At 45.3% G+C, this 23026-nt stretch overlaps 1 protein-coding gene across 2 annotated transcripts in view; it reads right to left on the bottom strand.

Moving 5' to 3' along the window:
• The window catches only part of LOC119456831 (sushi, von Willebrand factor type A, EGF and pentraxin domain-containing protein 1-like), a 169359-nt gene that overhangs the window by 42031 nt on the left and 104302 nt on the right, over window positions 1-23026 (bottom strand). For both annotated transcript variants that reach the window (XM_037718653.2, XM_037718660.2), the window contains 3 exons: window positions 19928-20161; window positions 19094-19351; window positions 18617-18838 (listed from right to left, as the gene is read on the bottom strand). In XM_037718653.2, coding sequence (XP_037574581.1) covers window positions 18617-18838; window positions 19094-19351; window positions 19928-20161 — 714 coding nt within the window. The remainder of the gene's footprint in view (window positions 1-18616; window positions 18839-19093; window positions 19352-19927; window positions 20162-23026) is intronic.

Raw genomic sequence — 23026 nt, 5'->3', positions numbered from 1 at the left:
CATTTTCAAAACTAACTCAGAGCTCCAGTGCGATCATGAGTTCATTAAAGGGGTCGTGTACATGAGCATTTTTGCATTTTCCTCCTGCATTTCCATGGAGGCGAAGTGCAAAAACACTCGTGTACTTAGGTCTACGTTAAAGGAACCCAGGTGGTCGACATGAATCAGAAGCCCTCCACTACCGTCTCTCATAGCCTCAGTGTTGCTATGCGACGTTAAACCCCACAATTCAATAATCCACAGCTTCTATCAAACACGATCTATGGATATATTCCCAAAGAAGTTTTTAGAAACGACCTAATAAGACCGGACATATATAGAGCTCAATGTTTACTTTCCCCATTGTTCTCAACACAGTTTTCTCTACGCTGGAGCAGCGCAGATGGCAATGTCCTGCCTACTGCTCCTGTATTTCTTTTTCTTTACTCTGTGTTCGTATGGTAATTAGCCTTAAAGGTTGTCGTCTCACAAAGGTGGCAGAGAGCCACAATTCAGTGCAGTCAATACGGGCGGGACACATTAACAACCACCTCTTCCATTTGCTATAAGATCGGAGGGGTGTGCATGCGTGCGCGAGTTTTCGCTTCGGGAGTGGCCATTAGCAATTTCCTACTGGCTGGCGTCTATGGGCCGTTGCGCTATTATGACGTCATTGCCAGTGGCAAAAGAGAGAGGGCGTGAAAAGCCACGTGAGAGTGCAAGCGATCCATTATGAGAAGATTTGAACTCTCAGTGGAATAACGTACTTGGTTCGCATGCTCATGGCAGCATTGTCTACAGATAGCGAACGTTTTCAGTGTTCAAAAATTCAACAGGAACCATCGGAAGATGATTTTCCAAGTGGTAGCTTCCCGGTAGATCTGAGATATGCTGCTGGGACACCTGGTTAGTTCTATTGGTTCATACTACGAGGCGTGTGGGTGCTGTGGGTGGTAGTCTTCAGTATCACCCTGCGACTAGATGGACAACAGGTGTATACATTTTTTAAAATCTATGCTTGTATCACAAAAAAAAAATTAATTGTGGTGTTTTACGCACCAAAACCACGATCTGATTATGAGGCATGCCGTAGTGGGGGACTCCGGAAAATTTGGACGTCCTGGGGTTCTTTAACGTGCATCTTAATCTAAGTACACGGGTGTTTTCGCATTTCGCCCCTATCGAAATGCGGCCACCGTGGCCGGGATTCGATCCCGCGACCTCGTGCTTAGCAGCCCAACACCATTGTATCACCAGACATGTTGCTTTCCTTGGGTACCGTATTGCGGTTCCGTGCTAGCCGCGTAAGGGCATGATGCGCTGCCCAGGCGGCGCTGCGGAAACGCCAGTGTAACGCCGGTGTGTTTATTTGCGTATTTCCTCAAAAATAAATGTAGGACATTAGGCAAATAATAACAAGAGCTTGGTGGAGCAACCCACCACCCCGTTTCAAAGGGGACGCTCATAGCATCCATCCATCCACCAAGAGCGCCCTCCATGCCGCGTTTACCGGTTTCAAGTAGTAAAAAACGCGAGGCCCTGCGTCTGAAAGCAAGGTACCACGTCTGAGCTGCGGTGGGAATTTTGGGGATTGTCATGCATGGGAAGCTTTGCAGCACGCCTTCCGTCCAGAAGGAAGCAAAGAGTGGGCATGGCAGCGCAGCAGGAATGAAAGCCTTACGTTTCTTCTTCCTTCCACAGTTGCTCGGTTTCTTCGCCTTTGGCTGGGAGCACCTTGTCATCCTTTGTCCAGATACAGTAGGCTCCGACAGACCAGCTCCTACGGAATATGCGCAGCCAATTGCGCCTAATCGCAATCGATTGCACATATACAGTCATGATAAACCGAGAATGTTTCCTTGGCCGTGTAAACAGTTTTTTCTCGACTATGCATGCTGTGGGAAGCACAACGAAGATAAAATTATGATTATTCCACGCACTGCAGAAATCAATTCTATCTTATGAGAAGCATTCACAGGTAGTCGGCTATCTAGATCGTTGGGGATTCTGTAAAAGCGTTACCAGAATGTGGTTGTTAGTGCTACTGCTCATGACTAAACGAGGCGTGGTGCCTATTCAGCCAACGCCATTGTCGGCTTTTTTCTCCATGCTCCCAGCATCCCCGTTAAATTGCAAAATAAAGCTGGACTACTACGTACTATCGCGCTCAGTATGAGCTACACCGCGGGAGCGCGTGGCCAAGCGCCCTGTAAGGTTGAACAGTGGCGCCGATCGTGACATGTTTTCGTGTTATCAGGGGAGGGTTTGGCTGTTCCTGCGATCGCATCGCCTCCACTTGCTTGCTTTCACCCTCTCCCTCCTTTATTTGAAGGAACATTTTGCCATTTTATTTTGCTCGTTCATTCTGTCTTTACTGAAGATGATACAGTGACTTTGCCGCCGACCAGAGATGGTGTGCGAAACTTATCAAAGAATGAGCGCTACCTTCATTCAAGAAGGGCTATGCAAGTGCTTTTTTGCTTAAACACTTTCTGATCGCGTCATGTTTCTAGTGAAGAGGGATACCCGGTGACGACACAGGATGTGCAATATTTTTCAGAAGAGTGTTTCAGCAGAGCTGTGCGGCCAATGCCCAACGCGTTGCCGTTGATACCGTTCCGGTGCACGTTAGCACATTTCTTCTGTGGCCGCAGTAGCCGTACCTTGCTTGTTTACCGGAACTACACCTGATACGTTCTAATAACATATACCATAACAATAACATTAATAACATATACCAGTCTCTAGCCAGTTCGTCTATAAAATCGAGCCGGCAGGAAACGCGTTTTCTTGGATACGTCAACGTGAGGTCGTGTGCAGTGCTCTTGACTAAGAAACTTAACTGACTTCCCACAAGATTGCGTGATCATCAAAAGAGAGCAAAATGTGGCTGGAATGAAAAAAAGGCTTCCTGTATTTCAGTGAAAACAAAAGCTGCGCTGCTTTTTTGGTTTGTTTTATTTTTGTGGGATAGGAATTGGCAAGTATAGCGTAAGATGGCAAAGAAAAGCCAATTTCTCGCAGTCAAAGAAATTAGCACCAGAAAAATAACTCGAGAATTGTAATATATCTTCATTGGAATACAAAGCAAATAACATAGTGAAAAAGCCCTAGTCAAGATAATTATATGAATAACAACGCGAATAATGTATACTGACTGGAATCAGAAAGCATAAAAAACAAAGGCAAAATTGTAGTAACAACAGAGATAATGACATTTTTTAATATGAAAGGAAATATTAAAGGAGAAAAACACGAGTAACGAGAAAAGAAAATAGATGGAGCGGTCGTCACGCCATAGTAGCGGCTCATAGCCACTTGAACGGCAATCACGTTTTGCATGCTCGACGGGAGTGACGCGTACAGATTCTCAATGAAACTGTTCATTTCGGAAGGCGCTGCGCCCCATAGCTCATCAGCGGATGATCTGTGCAATCCTGTTTTGTAAAGCCCGACATTCATTCTACCCCTGAGACCCATCTGAGACACCGCACCCCTCGCATGTTCAGGAGCTCCTCGACAAACTTTGCAGTGTGGACAGGTGACAGATCTTGTTGGAGCAGGAATTCTCCTACAGGAAAAGGCCCGTTCAACGCGTAAGGGATCATGACACAATAAAATATGTAGCAATACCTTGCTAATGTCAGCAGTCCTTCACTGCGGTGGAAAACGCCAAGTCAATCTTGGGCCATTGCGCCCCAAACATCGACAGCAATGCGGCTTCTCGGTGCGACTTGCTCCACATAAAGGGGGTCGTAGCGGACGTTTACAGGGCGCCATACGCGTTGCTTTTGGTCCCAGCGTGTTGTGAAGGTAGACGTGAAGGTAGACGAAGGTCCAGCAGACGTATTCGGTCGCGAAGTTAAGACGCACCGTCTCGTTTGCCTCGGAGAGACGCGGCCTCCGGGCCGCAACGTGGCTCCCGAGTTTTTTTTCCGCTAGTCGTTTTTCATTGTCGACACGCTTGCAGATACACCAGCGCCAGCACTGATCTCCTTGACAGTGCTGAAGGGACTTGCCTGCGCGGCGTCGAGGATATCCATGTCCTGAGCAGCAGTCGTTGCACGAGGGTGCCGTTTATGAGGGGCGTCGCTGATGCGGCCTTCATCTCTATAAGCTTGGATGATACGATTGACAGTCTTATTCGACCTCCGCGTCATCTCTGCTATTTGGCCTTGAGTATATTGCTTCAGGGACAGTGGAACTATTCGCAGGCGTTCAGTGTTTCGCACTTCGGACATTTTCCCAAGTGAAGAACGTATTAGTGTTTCATTGTGCGCACTGCACGCAGCCACTTACACGCAATAGGGTGCGCGGCGCATCAGTCCGGAATTCCCCATTAAATAAAATGAAGCAAACACAGAGCCAGGCTAGATATCACCTGTTTTGCGAAGCTCGACTTGTCGAACACGAAGTTTGGGCGTCAAGCCAGGGCAGTCGTTATCATTTTCGAAGCTAATATCACCACTGGGCAAAACGAGGGCGAGCGTGAACGCAAGCAAGTGGAGGAGATGCGCACTCGCAGGAACAGCCAAAACCTCCCCTGATAACTCGAAAACATATCAAGATTGGCGCCACTGTTCAACCATAGAGAAAGAAGTTGAATTCCTTTCTCTATGGTTCAACCTTACAGAGCACTTGGCCACGCGCTGCCGCGGTGTAGCTCATACTGAGCGCGATAGTACCTACGTGTGCGTGTTTATTGCGAGCGTGTGTGAGACGACAGGAACACGACGACGATAGTATGATGGCGATGGCATGAAGACTGACTTCTTGTACTTCTGGCCAACATAAAAGAAAAGGATCGTCAACCTTCATTACAGATGGTTGTAAGTAGACATTTTGGACTTCTGCAATGAGCTGTGCTATAGTGGCATTGCGTCGAGGCCGTTGTGTGTAGAAGCATTCACAGCAAGGGTGCGTCTTCCGCACGACTGTGTTGGAGCAAAGTTCAGGAAACAAACATTTTGGTGCCTTTCTACAGAAGTTCCTCTCCCTGGTGAGTATGAGCAATGCTCTACTTGTCAAATGTTCTGTGGAAATCAGCGTCTGTAACGTGTTTTGCGTGTCCGGGTGTTTGTGATCACCTTGACCGACTTTATAATACGCTATTTCTGTAATGCGAAACGTTCTTTGCCTCATACCAGACACTTTGCGGCAGGTCGTTAGGAAGGCTGGCGTCTCGCCTCACTTCGGGCCTCTTCAAGAAAATAAAATAGATTCGTGTCTGATTGTGGGATCGAACTAGGGCCCCCTAGCACAAAAGTTCCATTATCTGCTCATTGGGGCACAGACGCATGCATCATACTCTTGTGCCAGCTCCAACTAGCGCTTCGAGACGCTTGGCAGATGCGCAATGTGGCATAGCAACAAGTTCCTTAACGTTCCAGCGCAGCAGCCCGTGTTCTATCCATTAGGCCACAGATGCTTGCGTAGAACTACAGAAGATGAGCATTAGAAGTTATTCCCTTGTGACTGCGCTTTGAGGGACTACGCGACATGACACCTCCTTTTGGGTCGGCCAAGGCGGTATCAGCAAGGACGCGCCCGGTGTCGCGTTTTGTGTAACACTATCATACATGACAAAAAACGACAGTCGCACGTCTCACTGTCATGTCTGCACCGGACTGCCAGGTGCAGCCACGCAACAGCCGCACGATACGACGACGCTCGAAAGTTCGGCGTCAGCAGTCATCGTTACAGCCTGACACCGAGTTAGGAGAAGCACGGGTATTGACAATTGCGCATCGATAACACGTCGCATCATTAGAAAATGCTTCGCCACATGGCGCGGTATCTGCTTATTATCTTCTTTTTGGTGGGAAGTGACTGTATTAAAGCGGCGTGAGTGATATCGCAAAGCCCCTCTAAACGCGCTTCTAGCCATGGACGCACAGCTAGCGCCCTGAAACCTGTCAAAGTTTCTGAGGACCTGGTGAAAAAAGAACCGGCACGCCGATGACCTGCCTAAAATAGTCACCACGAAGCACCTGTATGCGGAATACATAGCCACAGATATTGTTAGTCTTTTACTTCGCATAATCGTAACGTAAGGGGGGCCATCTCAGACCCTTCATTCAGAACAATGGTCCTGCCCTTCTGCAGTAGGGCTCTGTCACCAATAAAGCGGTGCCAAGTGCCTTGCTGGTGACGATGACCATTGTAATGCGGCGTTGAGAATCCTGCAAGACGAAGCCAGAGGTGATGTCGCAGGTTTGAGAGCCTCATTTATTACTGTTTCAAAGCCATGGACGCTCAAGAGTTCAATTTGATAATGTGGCCGTAGCTACGCTGCATTAACAAGAGACTAAAACGTGTTTTCCTCTCAAATAGAAAACCCACTTTCCCGATCGCAAAGGTGATGCTGGTGTTAACGTTAACAGGTGGCATTACACCTGCATTATTTAGGCGGGCATTTCGGCTGTCAGTTTACCTGAATTTCAAGCGCAAGGAAACTTGGGAATGTGCCTCGTGTTCTCTCCCCTGGTGATGTCCCTGCTCCTTGTACGAGCTACTCTGACGTTATAATAATAATAGTGAACTTTCATTTTATTGTGGTTTTGGCGCGTAAAACCCAAGAAATTAATTTTACGAGAATGCTACACTTAATTTTCGGTTATTTTTCGTATTAAGCGCCGTTCAATGAAAAGCAGCTTCTGAACTGTCAAAATTAAGGCGTATACGACTTAATTATATGCAAGTTGAAGGCGACCATCTTTCAGCTTTCTCAGAATTCTATAACATGTGTGTGTTCAATACATATCAAATGTAAAAGCTGCTACTTTCATCACCTTATAGCCACGATATCAGAATCGATTGCAGAGTCACTTCTCGTTTTCATTTGGTTCGCATCAAACACAGACGCATTTATTTTTGGAGCTCCATATGTGCCCCTATTTGTTCCAGCGAATAGTTACTTCCAGAAATGTTCAGCACAGTGAAGTTATACAAACGAGCAAAGCAAAGTGTGAACAGAACAGCATACATCGCCTTCACAGACTACTGCGTTTCCTGTGTATGTGGTGCATCTAACTGGTTAATTAGGCGATGAAATCGGTCCTCCCTTTTTTTTTGTTGTATATCGAGGCGCATGAGAGTACTACAAATCGAGTCAGTTAGCTATACGGTAATATTTTCACTAAGGACGCAGACACATAACGAAGTATGCGTTTCAAAAATCTTGGCATTTAACCTTTAGGCACGAGATCAAATTCCGGCCCCGACAGCCGCAGTTCCATGGGCCCGAAATACAAAAACGCCCGTGTCCTGTGCTTTGGGGGCAAGTTAAAGATCACCAGGTAGTCAAAATTAATCCGGAGTCCCCCATGTGGCGTGCCTCATTATGAAATCGTGGTTTTGGCGCGGAAAATGCCAGAATTCAATTCAACATTTCAGGCGCAGTGGCCAAGAGTACGCAAATGAAAAAAAAAAAAAAGTTATGTTCACCACTGTGATTTAACCAATCCACCTCCAGCGAAAATTCGCTGCAGCCGGCGCCAGGATGCCATCAGCGATCTCGAGCCAAAACGGAAAGCGAAGACGGTCACACACTGTCTTGGCCATCTTTGGGCACAACACAAATCGTCAAAGCAACGCCGTACCGGCTGGACAGAATGACCACCCTTATGCTAATATAACGGCGGGCAGCAAGGAGCCCACCCTCAACCATTTATCACTGCGGGATGGTGGATCCTAAAAAAACACGTAAACATATCCTTATTTAGCAGCTGTCGCCGTTCTTTTTGGACATGTTTAAAACAAGTTGGCCGTTGTAGCAAGCAGTTACCGATCTCCTGCCGGATATCATGCGGCAGGTCACAAAAGCATAACAAGGTGGAGTGTAGCGTGGCGGCGGTGTTTAGGAGTGCTCGTTGGGAGAAACGATTTGGAATGTGAGCGTCGTCCTTCGAGTTTCCGAGGCTAGTGTATCAGATTCCCTTGAATTGTGGAAAAGTTTACATAGGTCAAACTGGACAATGTTTCAATGATCGTGCTCGACAACACTGCAACAACGTAAAGAACGGATATGGTAGCCATTTAGCTGACCATTGTAAAAAACATGCATGCGCTCCGATGTTTAATAAAACGAAATTTATAGGAAAAGGAAAATCCAAGAAGGAAAGAGAAATTTTAGAGGCCTTTTGGATCAGCTTCGAAGGTGACAATTGTGTCAGTTCGCCTTCTCTTCTACTATCAGAGAAAGAAATAAACTTCTTGAAAGAAAGATTGGCATCGTGATTAGCGAGTGTTTGATGTGCGCATGTATTTTGAGTATGTATAAAAAGGCTGGTTTTATTGTAATAAACATTCAGTTGGCAGTCAGCGCTTGTCCTGTGGTCTTCGTTCCTTTCTCGTCCTTGTTCATTACGCGCTGTTACTTCATACCTTCGCTCACTAGTTCTCCTAATACTCCTTGTGTCGTTATGGGCGACACCAACATAATTTCATTTCAGCTGACCCATATGCGAAAAAGTTAGAACTTGTTTTTTCGACTTACGGTTTAACAAATTGCATAACAAAACCAGCCAGAATTACTACACACAGTGCAACAGTACTAGATATTGTGCTTCGAATGTAAACTCATGCGAATCAAAAACTAGGATTCTTTCCTATGACTTAAGCGATCACCTCCCTCTATTTTTGCTTCATTTGCTCCAGAAAAAAAACAGCCAACCAACTAAACAGCTGACAACTGAGCGACTAATAAATGATGAAACGAAGGAAACGTTTTTTCATATAGTTAAAGAAATTGATTGGCAAGACGTCTATTGCAAAGAAAATGTAAACGATGCGTATGATACATTCATAAAGTTGCTTCGCGCTTGCTATGACACTGCCTTTCCAGTAAAAATATCTTCTAGAAATAAAAAAAGCAAAGGAAGCCGTGGGTTACCTCAGATTTATATTATCCTAACAAAGTAAAGAATAAGTTATGACTTTGTGAGCACGCGGGTGCCTGATAAATTCGAACTATACAGAAAATACCGAAACGTCCTGACGTCCGATATGAGAAAAACAAAGCACCGATATTACGAGAAAACGTTTGAAAGAATTTACAATGACCAAAGAAAGATATGGGCCGTGGTGAACTCGCTCACTTGGGGGAAGGAAAATTACTAATGTCTGTGAGGAACTTACCATAAATGGAGAAACGCTGCGCGAGGAAAGATTGGCTGATGCTATGGATACTCACTTTATTAACGCCTATGTTTCTTCTTGTGAAACAGAATGCGATGATGGCACTCTCGACGCAAATGAAATCTTTCAATCTATCTACATGCAACCTACGGACCCGGTAGAAGTATCAAATGTGATAAAACAATTAAAGACTAATGTAGCGCCAGGGATCGATGAAATATGCCCAGCTGAAATAAAATGAGTTGCGCCGTTAATTTGTGGGGTACGTAGTCACATCGTTAATCTTTCTCTGGAAAAAGGCGTTTGTCGGAGCCAGTTGAAGAGGGCGAAAGTTACTGCGATCTATCAAGGTCGTGATGTAAACAACTTGTCGAACTATCGTCCCATATCTGCACTTTCCACAATACCAAAAATTTTGGAAGCCGTTATTTATGAAAGTCTCTTAGCATTATTTAAAAAACATCGACTAATAGCCGGAAATCAATATGGTTTTCAAACGCACAAATAAACTGAGCAGGCTCTAGTAAATATCAAAAACAAAATAATCGAAAAAATGGAGAACAGGGAATATACGCTTGGTTTGTTTTTAGACCTGAGGAAAGCCTTTGACTCTATACAATTCGATTTATTACTAAACAAATTATCCAGGTATGGAGTTCAAGACATTGCTCTTGATCTTCTCAGAAGCTACTTATCTGACCTTTTTCAACTTGTAAAGAATAACGTAGCATTTTCAACAGAAATGAAAATAAAACAAGGCGTCCCTCCGGGCTCCATACTTGGGCCACTGTTATTTATCTTCTTTATAAATGATATTGTTTCTATCCCTGGTACCTCTGACGTCATCGTGTATGCAGATGACAAATATGTTTTTTCCTCCCATAACCTTGCAACAGTTGAACGCGATGCCAACGCATATCTTTTTCACCTATACAGATGGCTAAAACGGAAGAAGCTGACATTAAATGCCTCCAAAACTACATACATGATATTTCGTCCTACCAACAAACGTACCATTATACAGAAACGTTATGCTAAAATTTGAAGAAAGCCTAATTAAACATGTTGAACAAAAATTTCTCGGGGTATGGTTTCAAGACAAACTAAGTTGGACTACACATATAAACTACCTCATTTCAGATTTAGCACGTACCGTTGGATGTTTATACAGGATAATCCACCTTATACCACTTTGGCTAAAGCGAACTCTTTATTTTTCTCTTTTCTATTCCAAACGTACAGAGGTCAACACTCATGTCTAGAACAACGGAGCGTCGCGCTCGAGACTGCACGAGCGACATCTACAGTTTGAAATAGGCCACATATGAGCATGCGCGGTGCCAATGACGCGCCTGCCTCGCATTTGCTCTCCTTGTTGGTCGCCGCGGCTCGGCGCCCTTATGCTCTAGTTCACTATACTTATACTGCAGGCTTATTCTCAGTTCGCGGTATCGTCATACCGCCATTGCGTCGGACATATATCTCGCGCATCGCGCCGTGGATTTTGCATAACGCATTGCTTTTATTGCCGTCTGTAGGAGTGAATTTTACAAACCTACTTTCATCGATTATTGGTCGTCAACCCGTCAATGTCAATTGCTAATAATTGGAGGTTTCGATCGCACATACAGAAAATTGCTGCCTAGATATGCTGAACTTGCGAGATTTATTGAAATCAACACATGTAGGTACTTCAAGAACGCTGTCAAATGTAAGCACAACATACATGAGTTGTAAGCGGAGGCATTTCCTTGTGCGTTTCGTGAGCGAACATTTTGTCAATAAGAATAAACTTAAAGCATAGCTTGCACTGGGCGCCGAGAACAATTCGCTGCGTTTTTGTTTGTTTGCTTGTTTGTTTTTGTTCTTGCGCTACACCGCTGACAGCGCTTTTGACGGCCAAAGCAGTTGTTGAAGCCGCGGCGATAAAAAGGATAAAAATGCAATGCCGGCGCATCATTGGCGCCGCGCATGCTCAGATGTGGCCTATTTCAAACTGCAGATGTCGCTCGTGCAATCTCGAGCGCGACGTTCCGTCGTTATAGACATGAGTGTTGACCTCTGTACATATGATTTACTTGCCTGGGGTACCACTAGGAAAACAAATTGCAACAAGCTTGTTATACTTCAAAAAATATTTTACGGTCTTTTGAAAATTATTATGGTAAAGTGCAAGATTTAAGAACAGCTCCCTTTTTATAAAACATGGTATACTGCGGGCAGACCAGTTATATTATTTCAAGCTATTGCAATTAATACACAAAAACAAACTACACAAAATATGAAATTATTCCTATCTATTGTCTAAGCTTCCAAAAACGACGCACTCCTAAAATACGAACTGAATACGGACGACAGAAAATGGAATATTAGGTAGCTTATGTATTAAATAAGGTCGATGAAAAATTGAATTTCCGTATCACTATAAATATTTTCAAAAATAAAAAAAATTTATAATTTCTGAATTAAGATACTGTTAGCAATGTTTGCTATGGTTCTTTATCCACTTACTTTTAGATTTTTTTGGTGTGTGTATATGTATACGAACGCGTGCAATATGTATGTGCGTATACAAACATCTTCGTATGTTGTATGAATATATTTGTGTAATAAAAAACGCGCACGTGTAATGTATGCCTAATGTAAATATGTACTTCATACAGTATGTCCGTAATATAGACAGGCATAGACATTAATACTGTTTTTGTAAAAGTGTAAAATGGTTATGTTCCGTGTGTTTTTTCTGTATCTTTTGTGATGAAAGCGTGACTGTCATCTTTGCCTAAAACCGCTTACCAAACTGTAAAAGGTCAGAGGACTTTGTCAGGCATTTTAAGCCTTTAGCCTCTGCCCCTCTAGCAGGCTCTGTATTAGGTCTGTTGGAAAGAAAAGTGAAATCAGTACCTAGAGAGAAATCTAGCGCACCGTCTGTGCGGGATTATTAAAGGGCGCTCCGACTCCGATGGAATGCTTGAATAATGTCGGCTTGTCTTTAACGTGGCTTGGTGGCAAAACCAGACATGCTACTAGACGCGTTTTCAACATTTCCTGGCTCGCCGAGAAAGTTTCCATTTATAAGCGAAAACGTGGTGACATTCCCACGCATGCACTGTCACCGCAGCACCACCTTTCTCTTTAGGCACACCTTTGTTAGCATATTTATGGCTGCACGTGCTTTTGCATGGCGAGTATGTTTCATTGCTTTGGCGTTCTAAAGATTATTTCTGCTGCACTTATACAAATGGCCTCCCCTGCGCACAGGCACCAACTGCTGCTCTCGTAGCATTTGGTGTAAGCCACTGATACTTGATTAGATAAAATGTTACGAGATTTGATGGTGTGCAACTTGAGCGTATGAGAAACGCAAGGGAAAAACTGTCAGCCCTTCCACTGGGGTGGAGATGGAAGACCAGCGAAGGGCTGTACTATGGTGGGAACTATGTATTTCCAATTATGGCTATGGATGAGATGGTGTAATTGGTTATTTGAACTATTAAGGAATGAGAAATATATATGATCCGGTGGTTTTCATTTATTTAGTGACCACAGGGACCATGGCCTTATGGTCGCTACGGTACACCGCCGATAAGGTGTACGGCAATGGTTGGCACGTTCTTCATAAACACGTCACCAACGCCGCGCGCGTTCGGTGCGAACGCGGGCAAAACGCCGCCGCCGTCGACAACAGTTGTGAGCGTTGTGTGAACGCACACAACCGTTGTAAAAAAAAAACGCTGGCTACGTGACGAATGGATAAACGCCGTTGTCGACACTAGGGAGAGGCGGGCGAGAGCCCAGAGAGAGTCAGCGGCAGAAGCCGGCAGGGCTGCGCGCATGCGCCGCAGTGGGAGAGCGGGCACGCACACGCACAGTCTAGAGTGCTTCGATGCCCTCCTCGCCCACCGCTCCCCTTCCACTGGGAAGTCAGGTTTGCTCTCCGCCATGCGTTCGCTCCCCGTGAAAGCGCGCGTCCCTCGCCCTCGCGCGGTTTCACTTGCACCAGCATACGGTCAATGAGTTTTTTTTTTTTTTCTATTGCCGGACGCGACGATCGAAAGGTGAGCCCTTAACAGCTTCGCTGTAAAAAGGAGGGGAAGCGTCTGTCAAGAGAAGGAATGTGAGCGGGAACGAAGAAAGTGATACGAGACACAGCGCGGTCTTTCGTCGCCGCGCATCTCGACAACTAACGCGTCTTGCAATCGTCCTCAACTACAACAGTGGGCTCGACGTAAGCTTGCAAACAAAACGTGCCATAGCACTTGCTTCGTCTAAACGGGAGATAGAACATCATGAGCCTCAGTGTACATGTGCATGTACATGTGCATGTACATATGCATGTGCATGCACATGTGCATGTAACCTCCGTAGCCGATCTGTATGTACCACGCAGGTATACTATTGTTGTGTAGCTGTTAGACTACATATGATGCCATCTCAGCCCATTAATGCTGTCTCATCAAAATCCTAATCATGGAGTATTCTCGCCCAATTAGAAGGCTTTTGGATCCTGTTTCTGGGCTCATAAATTCAAACAAATTATTATGCTACAGCTGAATACAGTTAGTAATTGACAGGCAGCGTTGTTTCCTTAGCCCAGGCCTTTCCTCAGATAGGCGGGAGAAAAATAAACCGACATTAAATATAACACTGAAAAAATACTGGGCTTCATGCTACCAGAACACTAAAACGACGAGACGAGGTATAAAGCATTTTGTGGTGTAACCCTCGTCATACTGTCGCAGTTCACAAACAGTTACAAACACTCCTTTTTTTTCGTCGACAGCGCACGAATGGAACCGTCTTCCTGATCTTGTTGTAAATGCTGAAAGCGCGATTTATTCTCAACACTTGTTCCCACAGCTTGTAAGAATAGCATTTGATTTGCTTTAGTGTACTGAACTGCTAATATGCTCTTATTGTATTGCACTGTATTACTCTTTTCTTTTGTATGGTGTTACTATTAAATAGTGATAATGAATTTGTTCTAATAATGTCCAAAAGTGCTATTATATTGGTGTAAAGGCGCATTTGTTTCTTCTGCTCGCCCCTCCGACCTAGGTACAACGTTGGACAGATAGTATCTAAAAATAATTAATTAAATACATTGTCACAAGCCCTGACAGGCGTAAATATTTCTTAGAGCCGGTGTTAACCAAAGAGAAAAAAAATATAAAGGCGATTCAACCTCTAGTTGACGTCGACGGAAGACTGTCTTCCTGAGCGAGTTAGGGGGTGATCATGGGGCGTATGAACCATATAATTTATTCTGAGGCCACCAGTGTCTCAACGAAAGCGTCTAAATACGCTAGCTGTCACGAGGCAAGAATGCGAGAACGCTTGCCTTACTACCGGTATCACCACACGGCGGCACCCCTACCATGCGGTGGTACTGCATGGTTATACCACCGGTACCACTGGTATCATCGGGAGCACCGGTATCAGACGTATGTTCTGGAACGGCGCACATTTTTAGACTGCACAATCTCCGGGATCGCCCCACGAAAGAGTCTAGAAACATACCCGATACGGAAAAAAAAAAGGGGGGGGGGGGGGGTAACTCGCCAAGGAAGACGTTGTCATGAAGAACGACTAGCGTAGGAGAAGCAGTTTCCGCGTCCGTATGCATTCGTCCATAAAATTCCTCGTCCATATTCATTCGTCGTAAGTCATTGAAAAGTAATGCTGTGTTGCTATCCACTGCGAGCGCACTAGCTACTTGGCACTCTTTGGCGCATTTTCACCGATTGTGAATGCTTTTTTCAGGTGTTTATTACTGACGCCAAAAGTTTACAGGCCGCGAGTTTTACGTAGGCTAATACTATACTTAGTACACGGAGTCCGTAAAACGCTGGAACGTTGTGTTGGTCCCACATAAAAGCGGGTATTCGCAATTTGGAATTATAGGATTTGTGTCCAGTCCTTGTGGCAATCAAGCTTCTATGACCAGTAAACTTTGGATGCCAACAGTATAGAGTATCCAGATTCGACACGTTACCTATTTGAACCTGGAATGGAATTTGCTCCCGGATGAGATAGTGTCTGCACCCAATTTTTCATCTGCCATAGAGAACTTTACATGAATCTGTTGTAGACAATATTTCCAGTGTACCGTTTCATGCATTGTGTAACAAATTTTATATTCGGATGTTTTTTTTTGTATTCAATGTGTTGTCTTTCTCTGTAATTACTATTATTGTATTTGTAATACCATAAATGATATGATGCTGTTTTTCTTGAAGTTCAATATTTGACCTTTATGTTTGTAATTAACCCCCCTACGATAATGCCCAACTCGAACGCTGTAGGTATTTGTTATAAATAAATAAACCTTTACGAAGACGCTGATATAAGTGAATAATATCAGTCACCATGTTTCGAAGATGAAAGACTTAAAAGTTTCCTTGAAATGTTTGGTTGAGCCTGTTAGTAGAGGTGCGCGAGGACCGAATCATATACGCCTCGAACAGTGCTACAAGGGAATCGAATCTAATAATGAACAGTCATTTTCACACTTAATATAAAACTGTTGACATCCTAGTACATTCACAACGTTAGCAAGCGTCTGTCATTACATCGTACATTATGAAGCATTGTTTATTAAAAGTACAAATGGAGCCTTAGGAACAAATGAACAGCTTGTTCACATACAAAGGACTCTTCGGTGAGTAAAAATAATAGCGGTTTAGCAGGCAGTCTGGCTCTATAAGTCACTAATAGCGTGATATACTACTCGTCCTTTATCTGTATACTACGGCCGCTATGATGAAATTTATCGTACTTTTGCTCCATTTCATCCCCCACAGTTAACAAATTAAATCAATCTAGAACTATTCGAAAAGTATTCTCATTCACTAAAGGGACTACGAGCTTCAAAGATCAAATCAAATTGGAGAATATTGCATACGTTATTAGAAATTTTCCAATATTCGTACTCATAGAAGACAGACTGAATTAACGCCTCAGTGCGTCTAGTATCGGTTTTGTCTGCGTGTACTTGTGCGATGCTATGAACAGCACTGTGGATTTGTGGCTTCTCCAAATGCAAGTTGTAGGCTACTGTTGTTCCATTGAAGTTAGTCCATATCTCGGAGCGGACGCCTGCTACACAAAGCTGTCTATCGGAAATGACGTAAAATGGAATTGGGAAGGACCGAAGCCAAGAGCAAGATAAAACCGGCAATATCATGGTTATTGTCCGAAAGAACTGCGATAACTACGTATATAAGACTGATAACAACCTTGTTAAATGAGGAGGGCACTCTATTTAGGTTACATAATAGACACAAGTTCATATATGAATGTACTGCTACCGAGTATACCATGTAAATTGCTCGCAAGTTATCTTTAAACTTTATATGATCTTTCAGCACAACTTTAGAGTGTAAACGGACTAGAATATGCCTAATACGACCGCATTCGTCATCGGTCAGTGTACCGAGCAACACGTAAGATTAAACCTCCCTATTTTCAAACGCGAACACTTCTAGGAGAGTGGACCATCTGCTTTCTGTTTAAATACGGAAGCAACGGCGTCATTGTGAACTTTGCTGCATTTCGAGGTTTCACACAGCAAAGCACGCAACAAGTGTAGGATAACAGTCACTTTAGGGTCTGCAGATAACTCGGTCGTACATTCTTTCTCACAGCGGGGATCGTTAGATGATTACAGCAGCAAAAAAGCTTCACTGAAACTGTCAAGGTTTTCCGGCCTTTGAATTTTAACCTCATTACCAGCGGTGTTTGGATGATATTAGCAAATTTCACACTGTGCGGGATAGCCCTCCTCATTGTATAGTGCGCAAATGCCATTCATCTGCATGATTCATCTGCATGATTAAACAGAGACGACATTCATTCGTCGGTTGACCCGAAAGCGTACCACCTTTCTTCCTGCCTCTCGTTTTCAACAAGCGCGAGTTAATTTACGCTTTATTCGTTGCGTCTTGTGTGTTCGGGTCACTGTCCTTGTGTACTTAACGGTAGCGTTGGTATCACGGAACCTTACCAAATAGGTCATTTGCAAGCCCCATTCCCATTCATAAACAGCTGCTGACGCAAAACCATTGTCTAGTGGCGACCCCAAAACGGAAGCCTACGTCCCGTCATTTTGGAAAACCGCTTTTTGGTTTTTCCGGCAGTAAATCTTGAATTCGCAGGTAGACGACATGCTACATTCACAAAGAGGATATTCTTGCTGCTCTTCAAAAACCAGTTTCAATTTACGCCCATACGAAAGCGTCGTTGGCGAGACATGGTTGCGCCGATCATGCAGAAGTGTCCTCTGGGGCTAGGAACAGTCCATAAGCTACGTACACCTTTTTCGACGCAATTACAGTTGCTGCTGGGCATCGCGCTTTCCTGGGAACTTCATTACGGCATCGCGCTGGCATCGTTACAATTCTCGACGGGTTGCGTCTTCAATCTATGCAAATAGAATTAGGATCAAGGAAGAGTGCGATCACTTACAGAAGGGCCAAGAAGTACAGCTTGGCAGTCTTTCGAACCCTCATTCGTCCACTGTTGCGCTGCAATCAAACTTCGTGGCCAGGCACACGGTGAGCGAAAAATTAAGCGGAAACTCTGGGTATGATATAGAGGTCGGAGTGGTGCTAAATGTCTTATGTGTGGTAATTATGTGTGTCGGGATTATGGTGATGTAGTATGTTCCATTTATTTATATATGCGTGGAAGTACGAGCAGAGAAATGCGCATATTTACATGGTCGAACATATACATTCCGCACCAAGCCGACCACTATATAATTCTACACATATCTTCGACTGTCCCTTTTCAGGGGGTACCGCTTAATTTGTTTGCACGATGCCATGCGCAGCATAACCGCGCGTTAATGCCGTCATAGGGAGCGCAGGAGGGCGGGCTGCGCGTGCATGCGCAATTAATACACGAATGGCGCATCCTCTCGTTTTGGGTCCCCTTAAGTCCCTTTCCATCCTCACTGGTCGGGTGTTTACCAGGGCGTCCCATACTGTTTGCTATCCCTCTTAGTCTAGGCATTTCTAGCCTAGGTGTAGCGCCTCCTTTCTGCATGTGTCGCATGGAGAACTTCGGAAGGCGGACGGGCTCGTACAATGTTTTGCTCTGGCGTGCCTATTATCGCTGACAGTGGGTCGTTCGTCATTGTATTCCAGATGGCAGCTATCAACAGCGCACTAAATGGTCTTAAACTGCGCATTTTCGCCCTGTGTATTGGGAAAGGTGTTTCCCAGTCCATGCAAGGTCACCGCGCGGAGACTGCAGCGGCAGCAGAGTTAAAAGGAAGGCGCGCGGAATGCTCGTACTCCGAAAAACATAGGCGTACAGAACACGGAGGAACACCATATAATGCTACGCATTTAAAAACGTTGCTACACATGGTAACTTATCAGTGAAAGAGTGTATGAGGCATGCTGCACTGAGGCACGCACTATCCTACGGCCGAAAGAAATGGCCGCGCGGACAAAAGGCGGGGCCCCCTTAACGTCCGCGCTGGGGCACTCACGCGTGCAGGCGGGCAGCTCGTCGAGTCCGTACTCCTCCTGGAAGTCGAAGCGGTCTCCTTGGACGCGGTCGCAGACGACGTAGCCCCTGGCCAGCAGGGGAAGCGACTTGGTGTTCATCACGTGGTCGTTGAAGCACGAGAAGCGGCATGTGATGAGCCCCATGCGCCGCTTGCACTGGATGTTGCCGTTCGCGGGAGCCCTTAGCGACAAACACTGCGACTCTGGAAACGACGCGCATGTTTCAGTGCGAGCTGCCAAGCGCGCGTGCCCCGAGAGACGACCATCGTCTGTCTGCGCCGCAATCGTCAAGGGTCAGCCAAGGCGCGCCCCGGGAAAACCAAGCCAGAGCAGGCCCAACAGTGGTATTGAAGCGCGCCATCGCGGTCAAGAGCAGGCTGCGCCTGGAGCCATGCGGAGGCGCTTTGCAGCAGCCATGAGCGGCGGTGCAGCCATGCAGCCAGAGCGATTCTACTCACCCCTGAACTGCTCGATCTGCCTCGCGTTCACAACATAGGCACACTGTGTTTCTGCCTGGGTTTTATTGTCTCTAGCCGTACAGGTGACGTTGTACGCGCCGGGCCCAAGCAGAGTGGCCGGCTCGCAGGTGACCAAGGCGACGCCGCCGGACGCCGCCTCGAAGGCGGGAGGCTTTACGTGCACTGGATACTTGTCGTGGACTTCGTGGACGTCTACACAATCTTGGCCCGGTTCAAGAAGGCGGGGAAGAGTTTCACCTGCAAGGACAAAAACAGCGCCTTGCACAAGCGCCGCCTCGCACGCGGGCAGTCGCGCTCGAACCGCCACGTGCTCCGCAAACTTCTTACAGCGGCGAAGGTGTGCTGCTGGCTACAAAGGGTAGCTATGCGGGGGCTATGCAACGACGAGGTTTAGAACTGATCCTATGCACCTTGGCAAAGACAGGTCACTGTTCATTATTTCCACCAGATTACTGTTTCTTACCGTCATGAGTTATTCCTACAGATCATTACGAATAGAAACGAGAAACGCAAGCCTACTTTTCGACTGCAGAATATAATAGGATTATTTTCTTGCAACTAAATTTGGTCGACATGTCTGTAGAAAAAACCGTATTTAGTTCGGGTCATTATTCCAACAATTTATTATGAAAGAGCTATACGGATGATTTGAGCTTTCATTAATCATTCACGTCGTTAAAGTTTAGCGCAAAATGGAGTCCCAAACCGCAAACGGTTCGCACATGGCGCTGGAGCGCCATCGTCACATCTCCGAGTGCTGGAAGAAAGTTTGCCAGGAATGCGCGCCGCGGTGATCCACGCGCGAGTTCCTACCTTTGACTATTACCTTAAACGCGCAGGACGCCGACGACCTGAGCTCGTGGTCCTCCGCAACGCAGTTGATCTCATGGTCGCCAAAGTCGACCAACATCTCCGGTGTGCAGGTGGCATTGACTAGTTGTCCGGAACCGGTGCGGAACACGGGCCGTGGCACGGTCGTGTTGCCCAGCTCGTCGGTGCCGATTTCCATGTCCTGGCAGCCACCTACCCGCACGGGGGCTAGTTGCTCTGCGCGAAGTCAGGCGCATTTGCGGTCAGATCTGCTTCAGGGTACAAAAGGGGGGGGGGGGGGGGGGGGCTATACGGGTACAGGGAAGGTCGCTATGCCTGTATTCTCTTATTTAGAAGTACTAAAACCCCAGGCATACTTTGCCCTTGGCTGGTGCCAATGTCGCAGCGGTCTCTATTCATGATCAATGCTCAAACGTATCAGTCTTGAGGCCGCCCAGGGGCAGGGGTAACCTCCCAAGTACAAAAAAAAAAAGGGTCGCAGTATCTACCATAGGCTATCACACGTTACTAACGTATCAGTAACTGCAGTTAGTAACCGTAGTGTTAGTAACAACTGCCAACAAGGAAAGGTAGTAACCGCTACTTACACAACTGAATTACCACTATCCAAATTGTAGCGGCGCCTATCTTGTGTATAAGCGCTACTCCAAGACCATAATTAGGTAGCTTATATTTTAAAAACATGTCCAGGTGAAAGAAATAAAGTATTCAAAATTGAGAAGCGCATTCGCAAGCTTATTTTTGGTCATAATGAATAAACCAATCATTAATGCGGTATAATGGTCACACCATAAATACCAACTGCGAGTGAATACCCTGCACAGAAGTTAACACACTATAACTAAACGTACGATAAGAGAGAACATTGAATCGCACAGCACAGGGAACAGGCTACAACGCGACATGGTTTGAAGCACCACAACAAACATACATGTATAGCCCCAGCAGTTTTTGGGACTAAACATTGTACCGATGAGTATCTATAGATGTAGTTGCTTAAATAAATGGCGTTATGGGCATAAATCTCTACAATCTGATATATGTATACCTTGCGGCGGACACATGTGCAGACAACTGTTAATCCAAGATAATAAAACTACCGCTCATTTAAATGTTCCTCTGAGATTACCATCACGCATAACAATAGACCTCGGGCAAAACAAGGTAGTAGCCATTACTCACTTAACGATTGCATATACATACATTATATATATATATATATATATATATATATATATATTATACATATAGCTATATACATATAGCTATATACATATAGCTAGGGGGGACTTGAGTTTAAGCGGAGGCGACATGCGTGCATCAACTAAGTGCTGAATTAACTGTCTTGGTTTACTTCTTACTCTGCCTCATGTCCTTAGCTGAAACTTCCGGTTGGTAACAACTGCGCAAGCTACCGCTTCCCGTGTAAGAGCAGTGAAGGTGCTGGCTGCGTTAGCTTATTGGTACATCAGAGGAAATCGCTCTCGGCGATCGTCGCCAGGCCTTGCAACAGAAGAGTGGAATGCCTTATAGTTACAAAATAGCTTTCCTTTTTAATGAGATCAGTAGCCGCACTCAAATCACATTACCTGCTGCGGTAGCTCCGTGGATATGGCGTTGTGCTGCTGAGCTCAAGGTCACGGGTTCGATTCCGGCCGTGGTGGCCGCATTTTTATGTGGATAAATGCAAGAACGCTCGTGCACTTAGGTGCGCGTTAAAGAACCCCAGGTAGTAAAAGGTAATCCGCAGACCCCACTGCGAGGTGCCTCATAATCAGATCGCGGTTTTGGCGCGTAAAACCCCAGAGTTTAATTCACCGATTACGTTCTTCAGTGACTGAATGTTTCCACCGGGGATGGCATCAGTGACTCCAGTGCACACGGTACTTCACCCGAATAAGCATAGAACATTTTATGGTGTAAAAGCTACAGGTTACCATACACTAATATTCGCTTAGGCACCACAGGCTTCAAAAGAATGGCCTACGAAAATAACAGCCGATTCTCAAGAGAAAAGTGGGCCACAGTAGAAAACCAACGATATAAAATAAGTCAGTGAGAATGCATTATATGTTGCAACGTACCTGATATAATTTTTTATAAGGTTTGCTTAAGGATATGTTGCTGCCTGTAAGAGAAGCCAGCTATTCCTATTCTCCTGGGTGATAATTGCGCCATAAAAGCATTGCACATGACGATCAACTACGGGCTGTCCTGAGGGTCCACGATGGCGCCATAAGGCTCGGCCTGACCGTGCCGACGTGGACGCGGCCCGCCGCGGTCTGAAAAGACCGGGCTTCAGGACTCTAATAAAGTTTTGTGAATGAATGAATGCTAATGACACACACACACACGCACACACACACACACACACACACACACTAATATATATATATAAACACAAACCTCCCAGGGGAGATGAAGATAACGAGGTAACGTTTAAGTTGAGTTGTACTGCCGAAAGAACTGTATTGAAAAAATATACCACGCTTTTGCTTAACTCGATGGAGAACTTTAACTTGAAATCTTTTTCTGGTTCCGACGTATTCCCAGCGATACATGCGCCATTGCTGTTGACATATTCCTAACGCCACCTATTCATCTCAGCCTAAATTTTTGCCGTAAAAACATTACAATAGACAGCGCATTGCCCGAACAGCACTTGTGCTCTGGAAACTTACCAGTGGAGTTGATTCATTAAAACTTATAGTGTGTTACATGCCAAAACAGCGATATCGGCACGCCGCAGTGAGGGACTCCGGATTTATTTTGACCATCCGTTTTTCTTTTTTTTCCTAATAAATGTATGTGCAGGAGAGGCTGGTATTATGGGTGATACCCGCTACTCTTTCCTTCTAAAGCAAACAATATCAAAAATTGCCTGGCTAAAAATTGGCGCAAGAAAGATACAATACCAACACCACCGGTAAGTATGGTTCCGAAATAGCAAACGCAGAATTTGCATCAAGGCCAAAGTCGGCGCAAGGAAAGTCACAACACAGAATTCGCACAGCAAGTAATGTCATTTAAGATTATAGAACAGTCACTTGCAGTTCCTTTGTATCTGAAGGAAGCGTTGTG

The sequence above is a fragment of the Dermacentor silvarum genome, chromosome 1, assembly GCF_013339745.2.
Source record: "Dermacentor silvarum isolate Dsil-2018 chromosome 1, BIME_Dsil_1.4, whole genome shotgun sequence".
Classification (NCBI taxonomy): domain Eukaryota; kingdom Metazoa; phylum Arthropoda; class Arachnida; order Ixodida; family Ixodidae; genus Dermacentor; species Dermacentor silvarum.
Note: the sequence above shows the minus strand (reverse complement) of the source record. Positions and strands in the feature narration are given on the sequence as shown.